Source organism: Aquarana catesbeiana, linkage group LG03 (genome assembly GCF_042186555.1).
Source record: "Aquarana catesbeiana isolate 2022-GZ linkage group LG03, ASM4218655v1, whole genome shotgun sequence".
Lineage (NCBI taxonomy): Eukaryota > Metazoa > Chordata > Amphibia > Anura > Ranidae > Aquarana > Aquarana catesbeiana.
In genome coordinates, this window is record NC_133326.1 from 56,047,736 (window position 1) to 56,060,246 (window position 12,511).

At 41.1% G+C, this 12,511-nt stretch overlaps 1 protein-coding gene across 1 annotated transcript in view; it reads left to right on the forward strand.

Annotated features, from left to right (window-relative positions):
* The window catches only part of IL16 (interleukin 16), a 226,459-nt gene that overhangs the window by 177,176 nt on the left and 36,772 nt on the right, over positions 1 to 12,511 (forward strand). Inside the window, exon 15 of the mRNA XM_073618563.1 lies at positions 2,915 to 3,974. Within this exon, the coding sequence (XP_073474664.1) occupies positions 2,915 to 3,974 (1,060 nt within the window). The remainder of the gene's footprint in view (positions 1 to 2,914; positions 3,975 to 12,511) is intronic.

Below are 12,511 nucleotides of genomic sequence, written 5' to 3' on the forward strand. Positions count from 1 at the left end.
TTTTGGGTGAACCCCATATAACTATCACCCCCCTTTGTCTCTATATCATTATGTGGGTGACAGTTTTTGGTCTCTAGACGGAATTTGCACTACTAGTCTAGTCTTAGATTTCTAATCTTACAGTTACTTCATGCTGTAGCCTTTACACAGAAAAGGGGAAATGAATATCCTCTACATCTGCTTAGTGGTGCCTGACCTTTCTCAAACTGAAACCCATAATATTAGACTAATAATTTGACTCTCGGTCCCCAAATATGAGCTTTATGCCATTAGTCTAAAGCTTCAAAAGATGTGGTCCTGTATTCCATCTGAGAAAATTTCAGGAAAAACCACTCCAATTTTTTAAGAGCATAGTCTGAAAATGAAAACTTAGCCAGCACTGACTCATTTTGACAAAGGTTAATCTGTCCACAATCTCTGTAGATAATTACCTAAATTTTAGGGTGTTAATGTCACTTGTCACTTTTTCCAACCACATACCTGAAGGCAGACCGCTGAACAGTTCACTAGTGACTATAGTTTGTGCACTCATTAGTTCTTTGAGTTATTGCTTCAGGGACTAAGGTACAGTTCCAATATGATGGGGCCATCTTTTCACCACTTATAGATTAGGTCGTGGGCGGTAGACTGGCACAACAACTGTAAAGTGATGCTAGTTTTGTGACAATGAGTATGTAGCTGCCCTGGATTGGACAGCAATAGGTGCCATGACATCCCAAGGTCCCACTCCGCGTCATCTTGGATACAGCCACCACATACCTGTCTTTGGGTCCACCATCTTGGACACGTTTCTCCCGGCCATAGGCCCACTCAGGACATCCCCAGCCAGAGGCCCATTGTCAAATAAAGGAATGTCCACAAACAGATCATATCTTCACAGAATCACTGATTCTTTAGTGCAGAACAGCAGCAATATAAAAGTGACATCTTGACAGTGCATTATCATCTTTGCAGTACACTATTTATCAGGTTAGCCATCTTCCCTTTACTCCTCTTATAGGAAGCACCACGGAGATGAAGCAGCTCCTCATTAGTATGCAGATCATTGTGCCCAAGGCCATCGTACACCAAGCTACAGGACCCAGCTGAGGGTCAGGGGTTGCATAGTCTCTCCTGTGTATACTGCTACTGTTACAATGTCCTCCTTCCATTCCAGCCCAGCCATGCACACTCTCCGATGTTATCTGCTCCTATGTTGTCTGTTCCCACACACGTTAAATGACTCTTTCACAGGCCCTGAGGCCATATGCACCAATCTATATACTGCAGAAGAAGGTCAGGGGCAGACAAGGTGACTCCAGTTGGCCCTCATATGTTCTATACCACTCCCCCTGAGAGGTCAGCCTTGACAATGGCAGCTGAAGCTCAGGGCTCCATCTTGACACAGGGATATCCTGCTCCTATACCCTGAACTACTGAGCCCCACCCACAGCTAGTATATATATGGGCACTAGCTCCACTAATGGCATCACTACAGGAGAGCATTTTCTAAAAGGAAAGCTAGCACTTGCTCAAGATCTTCCCTGGGAAAAGAGCCACCTACTGGAAGGCATGTTAACTGCACTTGCCTACAAGTAGACATCAACTGATACAAAGTCAGAATAAAAAGTAACAGCAGCAGGACAGGAACACAGGTTTGCACAGAGACAAAGATTGAAAACCTCACACTGCTTTTCTGGTGGACAACAAATTAGCTTAGTGGTTAGCAACTTTGCATTACAGCAATAGTGTTATCATTTTGAATCCCAACCTCGACACAAGCTGCATGTTCTGCCTGTGCTGGCGTGGGTTTCCTCCCACAATCCAAAGACATGATTAAGTCCTGATTAAATTGGCCCCAATAAGTCTATGTATGCATGTGAGACAGGGATCTTAGATTGTAAGCTCCTGGAGAGCAGGGAATGATGTGCACAATATATGCAAAGCATTACATAAATTGTGGCAACTATATAAATACCTGTAAAGAAAAAAATCTTCCTTTAAAGTAAGCTGGACATAGAATACAAAAGTAGCCAAGTACTTATGTTAGCCTTCAGGTAAAGTGATTCTAAAGGTAAAAAATTATTTTTTAAAAATAACAAACATGTCATACTTACCTGCTCTTTGCAATTGCTTTGCACGGAGCAACCCCGATCCTCTTCTGGGTTCCTCCGCCAGCTCCCCTGGCCCCTCCCCCCTGCTGTGTGCCCCCATAGCAAGCCTATGTGTGTGCTCTGCCGAATGTGTGTTCATTGATACATAGAGCACAGCACAGCCCTGTCCCTCGTTCACTGACTGTTATTGACAGAAGCAGGAGCCAATGGCTCCCACTGCTACCTTTCTGTATAATGAGATGAAAGAGAGTAGAAAGAGTTGCTGCTGTCAAGCACATTTCTGGATAGAGATCAGGCAGGCTCAGGTAAGTATTTCAGGGGAGGTATGGGGGCATTGGGGCAGGGAGAGCTGCAGGCAGAAGGTTTTTTACCCTAATGCATATGCATTAAGGTAAAAAACCTTCTGCCTTTAGAACCACTTTAACCACAGTGTCCTGGTGTAGCCCCTTTGACCCTAGGTCCAGGCTGTACACAGGGTCTCTCAAAGTCAAGATTAAGTCTTGCCCTCCGTATGCCAGTAAACTCCACTACTTGACATTCAGCTCTCAAATCCTAGAGGATAAATTGACAGTTCAGGAGCTAAGCAGTTGAATGTCACATATGAATTGTATTGGCAGAACATGGCACACAGTCTGAACCAAGAATTTCAAGGGGAACTACGAGGATCAATTTGACTAGCCTAGATACTTGATGTCTTTACTTTTGTCTTACACTTTTATAGGCCAGACCAAGTTTACTTTAATGCTGATTTACTATATTGGTCCTCAAGAGTCTGTGACAAAAAATTTAGTTCTGAAACAACTGTTTCTCATGTTCCATAGGAAATTCTGTTGTGTCCCATCACAAGCCATTGTTAAGAAGACAGGCACACGTAGACTACAGCTTTGATACAACTGCTGAAGATCCGTGGGTTAGAATTTCTGATTGTATTAAAAACTTGTTCAGCCCCATCATAACTGAAGACCATAACCTTATGGACATGGATGGAAATATAAGCACGGGGGAGGATAGCTCCTCCTCTACACAAACAGAACAAAGACACCAGCAAACTTATGGTGGTGAATCCAGTTCTCAGACAGGGGAAAGTGAAGATATAACAATCCTAAAAAAAGGTCCTCCTGTGGCACCCAAGCCAACCTGGTTTCGTCAGAGTTTAAAAGGAACCAAGAATGTAAATCGCTCCTGGGACCATAGTGGTTCTGATAAACCCAAAGAACCCAGTTACATTTCTAGACCACAGGTTTCAACCCGAACATCATCAATCAAGCAGAGGATAAGTTCATTTGAAACTTTTAGTAGCCCACTACCAGTAACAAAAGTGAACAATAGGCCTTGCTCTCAGTCTCCAGTGCAACATGAAAAACCAGTTCACAAGGAAATCGAAGTGGAATGTGTTACTGTGTCTTTCAACAAGGTGTCAGTAAACTCAGTTGAAAGTAAAGTTGAAAAAGTAATTGAACCTCAAATGGTATCTCCAGAACCTGTGGACAATACAGAAGTCAGAGTTTCTTGCTCTCCACCAAAGATTAATGTATTCAATGCTAGAAGAAGCAGCAGTACCAGTAATGAGTCACAGCTCTACTCTTCATATACTGAGCTCACTGAGCCCCTGCCATACAAGCCTCCAAGCCAAAGATCAAGGAGCTACCCACTTTCCTCCAATATATCAGCTGAAACTACAAAGAAAAGTGAAAACTGCAGCAAAATATACTCTATTAGCAACCAAGTGTCCTCTGCTCTGATGAAATCCTTGCTGGCTCTACCTCAGTCTCCACTTCCGCAAAGCAAAGACTTATGGCAGACTGAGACCACTGCAACAGAGGAAAGCCCTTGCAGCTCCCTCACTGAAAACCACCTGTTGGACACTGGATTCTCTGTAAAGTAAGACAGTATTTAAATGATTTAAAAAAATTGAAAAAGCATACAGAAGTGTCATAAATACAGGATTTTCTATTATTTACAAAAGATAATGTATTCTATAATACAATACAGAAGGTACTCAAAAGAGCCAACTTACCAAAACTACGAACCTTGCTAGAAGGCATAAATTGTGATAAAATCTTAGGAACAAAGAACACGGAGGAGAGATGGGTTTGCTTTAAGAGCATATTAAATAAGAGCATTAGCCAATGCATCCCAGTGGGTAATAAATTTAAAACAACGAACAAAAGTCCTGGATGGCTTAACTCCAATGTTAAAATGCATATAAAAGCAAAGGAGAAGGCCTTCAAAAAATACAAGGTTGAGGGGTCATCATCAGCATTCAGACTTTATAAAGAATGCAACAAGAAATGTAAGGATGCAATAAGGTCGGCTAAGATAGAACATGAAAGACACATAGCGGAGGAGAGCAAAAAAAATCCCAAGAAATTCTTTAAATATGTAAACAGTAAAAAAGGAAGGACAGACCATATTGGCCTCATAAAGACTGAGGAAGGACATCTAGTTACAAAGGATGGGGAGATGGCAAAGGTATTGAATTTATTCTTCTCCTCAGTCTTCACGAGGGGATCGGGGGGCTTCAGTAACCAAAACTGCATTGTTTATCCTTATGACACATTACAGGAAGCAGCTCCATGGTTAACAGAGGACAGAATTAAAATTACACTTGGGAAACTTAACATTAATAAATTACCAGGACCAGATGGCTTGAACCCGAGAGTACTTAGGGAACTCAGTCAAGTAATTGCCAGACCATTGTTCCTAATTTTTACTGACAGTCTACTGACTGGAATGGTACCAGCTGATTGAAGAAAAGCCAATGTAGCACCAATATTTAAAAAGGGCCCAAAATACATCCCTGGGAATTACAGACCAGTTAGCCTAACATCAATAGTATGTAAATTCTTGGAGGGGATGATAAGGGACTATATACAAGATTTTAGTAATGAGAACAGTATCATTAGCAGTAATCAGCATGGATTTATAAAGAATCGTTCTTGCCAAACCAATCTATTAATCTTCTGTGAGGAGGTGAGTTGCCATCTAGATAAAGGAAGGTCCATAGTTGTGGTGTATCTGCATTTTGCAAAAGCATTTGACACAGTTCCCCATAAACGTTTACTGTACAAAATAAGGTCCGTTGCCATGGACCATAGGGTGAGTACATGGATTGAAAACTGGCTACAAGGGGGAGTTCAGAGAGTGGTGATAAATGGGGAGTACTCGGAATGGTCAGAGGTGGGTAGTGGGGTCCCCAGGGTTCTGTGCTGGGACCAATCCTGTTTAATTTGTTCATAAACGACCTGGAGGATGGGGTAAACAGTTCAATCTCTGTATTTGCGGACGATACTAAGCTAAACAGGGCAAAACTTGTCAGTGGGATATGGAAACCTTGCAAAAAGATCAAATTAATGGGGTGGGCAACTACATGCTTTGATGAAGGCTTCTTAGCTGTCAGCATAGCCTGTACCCGCGTACCCATGTAACCAAATAAAGGACTTTTATTCAAGAGCATCTGAGTCGCCAACCCTTTTCTGATTCAAGTACTGCATTTTGGGGCCCAAACGTCCTGGCTAGAGCACCGGTTCACAGTTCATAGATCATCATATTGGCAGTGGAGCTGGGGTATCATTTTGCTTCTTGAGGGCAACTACATGGCAAATGAGGTTCAATGTAGAAAAATGTAAAATAATGCATTTGGGTGGCAAAAATATGAATGGAGTCTATACACTGGTGGAAGAACCTCTGGGGGAATCTAGGATGGAAAAGGACCTGGGGGTCCTAGTAGATGATAGGCTCAGCAATGGCATGCAATGCCAAGCTGCTGCTAACAAAGCAAACAGAATATTGGCATGCATTAGAAAGGAGATTAATTCCAGAGATAAAATGATAATTCTCCCGCTCTACAAGACTCTGGTCCGACCGCACCTAGAGTATGCTGTCCAGTTCTGGCCACCAGTCCTCAGGAAGGATGTACTGGAAATGGAGCCAGTACAAAGAAGGGCAACAAAGCTAATAAAGGGTCTGGAGGATATTAGTTATGAGGAAAGGTTGCGAGCACTGAACTTATTCTCTCTGGAGAAGAGACGCTTGAGAGGGGATATGATTTCAATTTACAAATACCGTACTGGTGATCCCACAATAGAGATAAAACTTTTTTGCGGAAGGGAGTTTAACAAGACTCGTGGCCACTCATTAAAATTAGAAGAAAAGAGGTTTAACCTTAAACTATGTAGAGGGTTCTTTACTGTAAGAGCGGCAAGGATGTGGAATTCCCTTCCACAGGCGGTGTCTCAGCAGGGGGCATCAATAGTTTCAAGAAACTATTAGATAAACACCTGAACGACCACAACATACAGGGATATACAATGTAATACTGACATATAATCACACACATAGGTTGGACTTGATGGACTTGTGTCTTTTTTGACCTCACCTACTATGTAACTATGTAACAACAGCTGAGAAAGGTTTCCCTTTAGTAAAAGAACATCAATCAACAGAACAATTCTTTTATGTAGCAAATACTTTCGGTATGTGCTTGTATAGCTATTGTACATATTACATATGGAGGTTCTGCAGCGATGTAAAGTAATGTAAAGTACTTGAAGTTACGTTTTGAGATATTAAAAATTAGAGAAAAAACAGATATGGTTGACCAGGGGGTAGACAGGAAGTATAAGTTGGGAACAGGAGGAGTTTACTCCATTTAACACAAAGCTGGGAAGGAGATGGACAAGGAAGAAGGAGCCTTGGTTCTTCCTAATTCTTCAATTTTTTGATACTCTGCAGTACACCATCCTTTTTCAACCAGGGTGCCTTCAGTCTTCTTAAGGGGTGCCTTGGCAAAAGCCTAAAAACTGTATACAAGTCAGTGGGTGGATCAAGCCTGCCTTTTAGTTACACAAAGCTACAGGTTTTCATTGTGCACCATTACAGCCTTCCAGCCACCAGCATCCTAACAACCAGTGATAACATCAAATAATAAGGAGGGCGTCAAATACCTGCACAGCATCCTTGTTTACCCCTTCCCTGCCCATCTCTGTCAGTACTGGGGTCACATTAGATGAGATAGAGGGAAACTGAGTGAGAGGAGAAACATTGGAGTACTAATCAGAACCAGTGTGCAAAGGTGTATGTGCTTTGGAAGAATACATAACCTGTAAAATTGAAATTGAGTATCCCATGTGTGGATGTTGCTGTGTTATATAAAACTGTTGGTTTCGTTTTTCGCATTTTAGAATGGGGTGCCTCGAGATTTTGCATAATTTTAAAGGGTGCCTTGACCAAACAAACATCGAGAAACACTGCTCTACACTGCACAAAATCCTACAAACATTTTGAAATTGCTGTATTTGCTCTGTGGCTATGTAGCAACACCTTCAACTAGCCATCCATATTAGAGGGGATTTTAGATGACTTCTATTGTATTTGTATAAGCTGCTTCACTGCATTTAATATGCGTAGTGTTAGACACTGTTTGAACAATTTAATCAATTTGGGTGAGTTGGGGAAGCTAGATGGCTTGGCCAAAACAAATATCACCAGCAATCATTTTAGAAGACAAATGGTGGCAAGAATGGACTGATAAGATGGTAATTTGTCCACTGCTATATGTGCTCCAACTTGGATGGAGACTTTCAAAAATATAGAGTTAGGCCCGCTGTACACAGAGGAGCCATGTATGCTCTGCGGCTTCCACATATATTTACAAATGTGTACAACTAAAACCTCTGTTTTTAACATGACTTGTTAGACAGGGTACATTTTTTTTGCAGGCTAACTGAATAGGTGTGCTGGGAAATATTTGTCTGTGTTGATAAGATGGTAAGACCGCCAAAGGTTAAATATTAATGCCAAGAATGAGTGCCAGTGACAACATACAGTGGGGAAAATAATTATTTGATCCCCTGCAGATATTTTAAGTTTGTAAACTTACAAAGAATTTAAGGGTCTATAATTTTTATCATAGTTGTATTTTAAATGATAGATACAGAATATCAACCAAAAATCTAGAAAACACATGATACAAATTTTATAAATTGAGTTGCAGTTCAGTGAGTAAAATAAATATTTGATCCCCAAGCAAAACATGACTTAGTAGTTGGTGGAAAAACCCTTATTGGCAAGCACAGAGGTAGGACATTTCTTGTAGCTGGGTACTGGGTTTGCACACATCTCAGGAGGGATTTTAGTCCACTCTTCTTTACAGTACTTCTCTAAATCCTTAAGATTTCTTGGCTGTCACTTGGCAACTTGAAGTTTCAGCTCCCCTCATAAATTTTCTATAGGATTAAGGTGTGGAGACTGGCTAGGCCACTCCATGGCCTTAATGTGCATCTTCTTGAGCCACTCAGCAACTTTGTTGCTTTGGCGGTATGTTTTGGGTCATTGTCATGCTGAATGACCCTTCCATGACCCATCTTCAGTGTTCTGGCTGAGGGAAGAAGGTTCTCATCCAAGATTTTACAATACATTGCCCTGTCCATTGGCCCCTCAATGCAGCAAATTCAGCCTGTACCTTTAGCAGAGAAACAGCCCCGAAGCATAATGTTTCCACCTCCATGCTTGACTGTAGGGATGGCGTTCTTAGGGTCATAGTGAGCATTTTTCTTCCTCCAAACACAGCAAGTCGAGTTGATGCCAAAGAGCTCAATTTCGGTCTCATCTGACCACAGCACTTTCTCCCAATTCTTCTCTGAATAATTTATATGTTCATTTGCAAACTTCAGATGGGCCTGTACATGTGCCTTCTTGAGGAGGGGGACCTTGCAGAAGCTGCAGGATTTCAATGCATGGCGGTGTATTGTATTACCAATGGTTTGTTTGGTGAATGTGGTCCCAACTGCCTTGAGATCATTCACAAGCTCCTCCCATGTAGTTCTGGGCTGATCCCTCACTTTTCTCATGATCATCCTTACCCCATGAGGCCAAATCTTGCATGGAGCTCCTGATCGAGGGCGATTGATGGTTATTTTGTATTTTTTCCATTTGCGAATAATCACTCCAACAATTTTCTCCTTCTCACCAAGCTTCTTGCTGATGGTCTTGTAGTCCATTCCAGCTGTGTGCAGGTCTAAAATCTTGTTCCTGACATCCTTTGACAGGTCTTTAGTCTTGCCCATGATGGTAAAGTTTAAATGGAAGAAGGATTCTGTAGACAGGTGTCTTATATACGCAAAATTGATTTGTCGTTAGGAGCACCTTCTTAAATCAAGAGGACTAATCTATGTAGCCAGTCTGTGGGAGCCAGAATTATTGTTGGTAGGGGATCAAATCCTTTTTTTATTCACTGAACTGCAACACAATTTATAACATTTGTATCATGTGTTGTTTCTGGATTTTTGGTTATTAATCTGTCTCTAACATTTAAAATACATCTATGATACAAGTTAAAGAACCCCTAATTTCTTTGTAAGTGGGCAAACCTAAAAAATCTGCAGGGGATCAAATAATAATTTTCCCCACTGTATGTCAGAAGCAAAGTGGAGTGAAAAAGTCCTATTTGAGGAAGCATGTTTGGGTCGAGGGGGAAAGAGGATACCAGGTGACAGATAAAAGCCTTGCCATTGGATTTATTTTTGAAGGTGCTGTTGGGGCACAGTAGAGAGTATTCATCAACATACAGTTGTGCTCAAAAGTTTGCATACCCTGACAGAAATTGTGAAATTTTGTCATTAATATTGAAAATATGACTGATCATGCCAAAAAACTTTTATTTAAGGATACCAATCACATGAAGCCATTTATTATTACATCGTTTTTTGGATCCTTTTTAAATCATAATGATAACAGAAATCACCCAAATGGCCCTGATAAAAACTTTACATACCCTGGAATGTTTGGCCTTGGTACAGATGGAGAAGGTGGCTAACACAAGTTAAAATGGCAATCAAAGGTTAATTTCCCACATTTGTGGCTTTTTAAATCACAATTATTGTCTGCGTATAAATAGTCAATGAGTTTGTTAGCTTTCACATGGATGCACTAAGCAGGCTAGACACTGAGCCATGAGGAGGTAGAAAAGAATAGTCAAAAGACCTGCGTAACAAGGTAATAAAACTTTACCAAGATGGAAAAGAATATTAAAAGATATCCAAAGCCTTGAATATGCCAGTCAGTACTGTTCAATCACTTATTAAGAAGTGGAAAATGTTGGGATCTCTTGATACCAAGACAAGGTCAGGTAGATCAAGAAAAATTTCAGCCGCAACTGCCACAGGAACTGTTTTGGATACAAAGAGAAACCCACAGGTAACCTCAGGAGAAATACAGGCTGCTCTGGAAAAAGATGGTGTGGTTGTTTTTAAGGAGCACAATACGATGATACTTGAACAAAAAGAGCTGCATGGTCAGGTTGCCAGAAAGAAGCCTTTACTGTACAAGTTTCACAAAAAAAAGCCTGGTTACAATATGTCCAACAACACCTTGACATGCCTTATTGGCTTTTTTGTGGCATTGGCGCAGTAAAAGCTTCCTTCTGGCAGCTCAACCGTGCAACTCTTTTTTGTTCAAGTATTGTTGAATTGTGCACCTTAAAAACAACCACACCATCTTTTTGGAGCAGCCTGTATTTCTCCTGCGGTTACCTGTGGATTTTTCTTTGTATCCTGGGCAATTCTTCCGCCAGTTGTGGCTTCAATCTTTCTTGGTCTACCTGACCTTGGCATGGTATCAAAAGAGCCCCTAATTTTTCACTTCTTAAATAAGTGATTAAACAGTACTGACTGGCATATTCAAGGCTTTGGATATTATTTTATATCCTTTTCCATCTTTGTAAAGTTTCATTACCTTGTTACGCAGGTCTTTTGACCGTTCTTTTCTACCTCCTCATTGCTCAGTGTTTAGCCTGCTTAGTGCATCCATGTGAGAGCTAACAAACCCATTGACTATTTATACACAGACACTAATTGTGATTTAAAAAGCCACAAATGTGGAAAATTAAGCTTTAATTGCCATTTTAACCTGTGTGTGACACCTTCTGTGTCTGTACCAAGGCCAAACATCCCAGGGTATGTAAACTTTTTATCAGGGCCATTTGGGTGATTTCTGTTATCATTATGATTTAAAAAGGATCCGGGTGATAATAAATGGCTTCATGTGATTGCTATCCTTGAATAAAAGACAGTTTTTTGGCGTGATTATTTCAATATTAATGGCAAAATTTAACAATTTCTGCCAGGGTGTGCAAACTTTTGAGCATGGCTGTACCTGATGGAATGTTCTAACTAGTGGGTTCTAGGTGTAATATTCAAAATTTTGTTTGTGAGTGACCAGGCTGGTGGTTATGCATGGGAGTAAAAATTTTACTGGTAGGGGACAAAGTATCATTGTTAACTGCAAATTGTTTTACAATAGTATCTAATATTCAAAATGATTGGAAATAGCAAGAGTGGCCTAGCATGAGTTAATCAGTTGAGCAGTGTCTTTCGCATTCAATCCTCCCAGGGTTGCCTTAAGCCTGTGTCCCCAACAGAGTGCCATGGTAACTCCCTCCAACCCCTACACCACTGCTAAGTACTGTACCAGCGTATGGGTCAGAAGGAGGAATCAGCACATTGCAGGGTACAAAGGCATCTGTTACTCCCGAAAGTGCTGAATTCCAAAGACTGAAGGTGACTGCAGCACTTGAATGGAGGGAAGGTAGAAGTCATAGGCTGGCAACGATGTGAGTATGCAATCTATTATCTTGCAACTAACTGGCCCTTTGATTCGTTCAGCAATTTGACAGGGTCTCTTTAAACTGCTACTAGTACATGTCTGAGGATAACTGTAAGGTTCTCTGAGGTTATTCCTAAGGAGAGCAGAAATTGAGTAATTTGAAGTGGAGGTAAAAATATTGATTAATGAGAAAAAGAGGCTTTCAAAATTAAAAAAAAGTTTTCATGTGAAAAAATACCTGTGTGATATGAAAAGTCATACTGATGTCCCTTGGCTTTGTAAACCTAGCTACCTAGGTGCCCTGCTACCGCCATGGCCATCTGACAATGACTGTGGTTGGCAAGGAGACGGATGTTTTGTAACCATTGCTTGTCTCTGTTCTGAGCACTTGCCAAGTGCAACAAGAGGTGGCAAGATGAATGCAGAAGGATGGGGTGGGGTGTGTTAGCCTCCCATTCACCTGCATTCTTCTTGACACTGCTTGTTTCAGGCAAGTGCTTGGAGCCAAGACAAGCACCAGTTATCAAGCTGCCATCCTGCTTGTCCGATGGCCATGAGTGGCACCCTGTCTCACCCCATAGCTAGGCTTGCAAAGCATGTAGGAACATTGGACAAAGTACTACATGTGCTTTGTCCCTTGGGGGGCAGAATGCTGAAAAAATAGTGTGAGAGAACCTCACCCCTTCATGCTTTTAAATATACTTTTAATTAAATCCATTTTTTTATTTCAGATTAGAACTCTTATGCCACGTACACACGATCGGACTTCTCATCAGAAAAAGATATGATGGCTTTTCCGATTCCGCTCAAGCTTG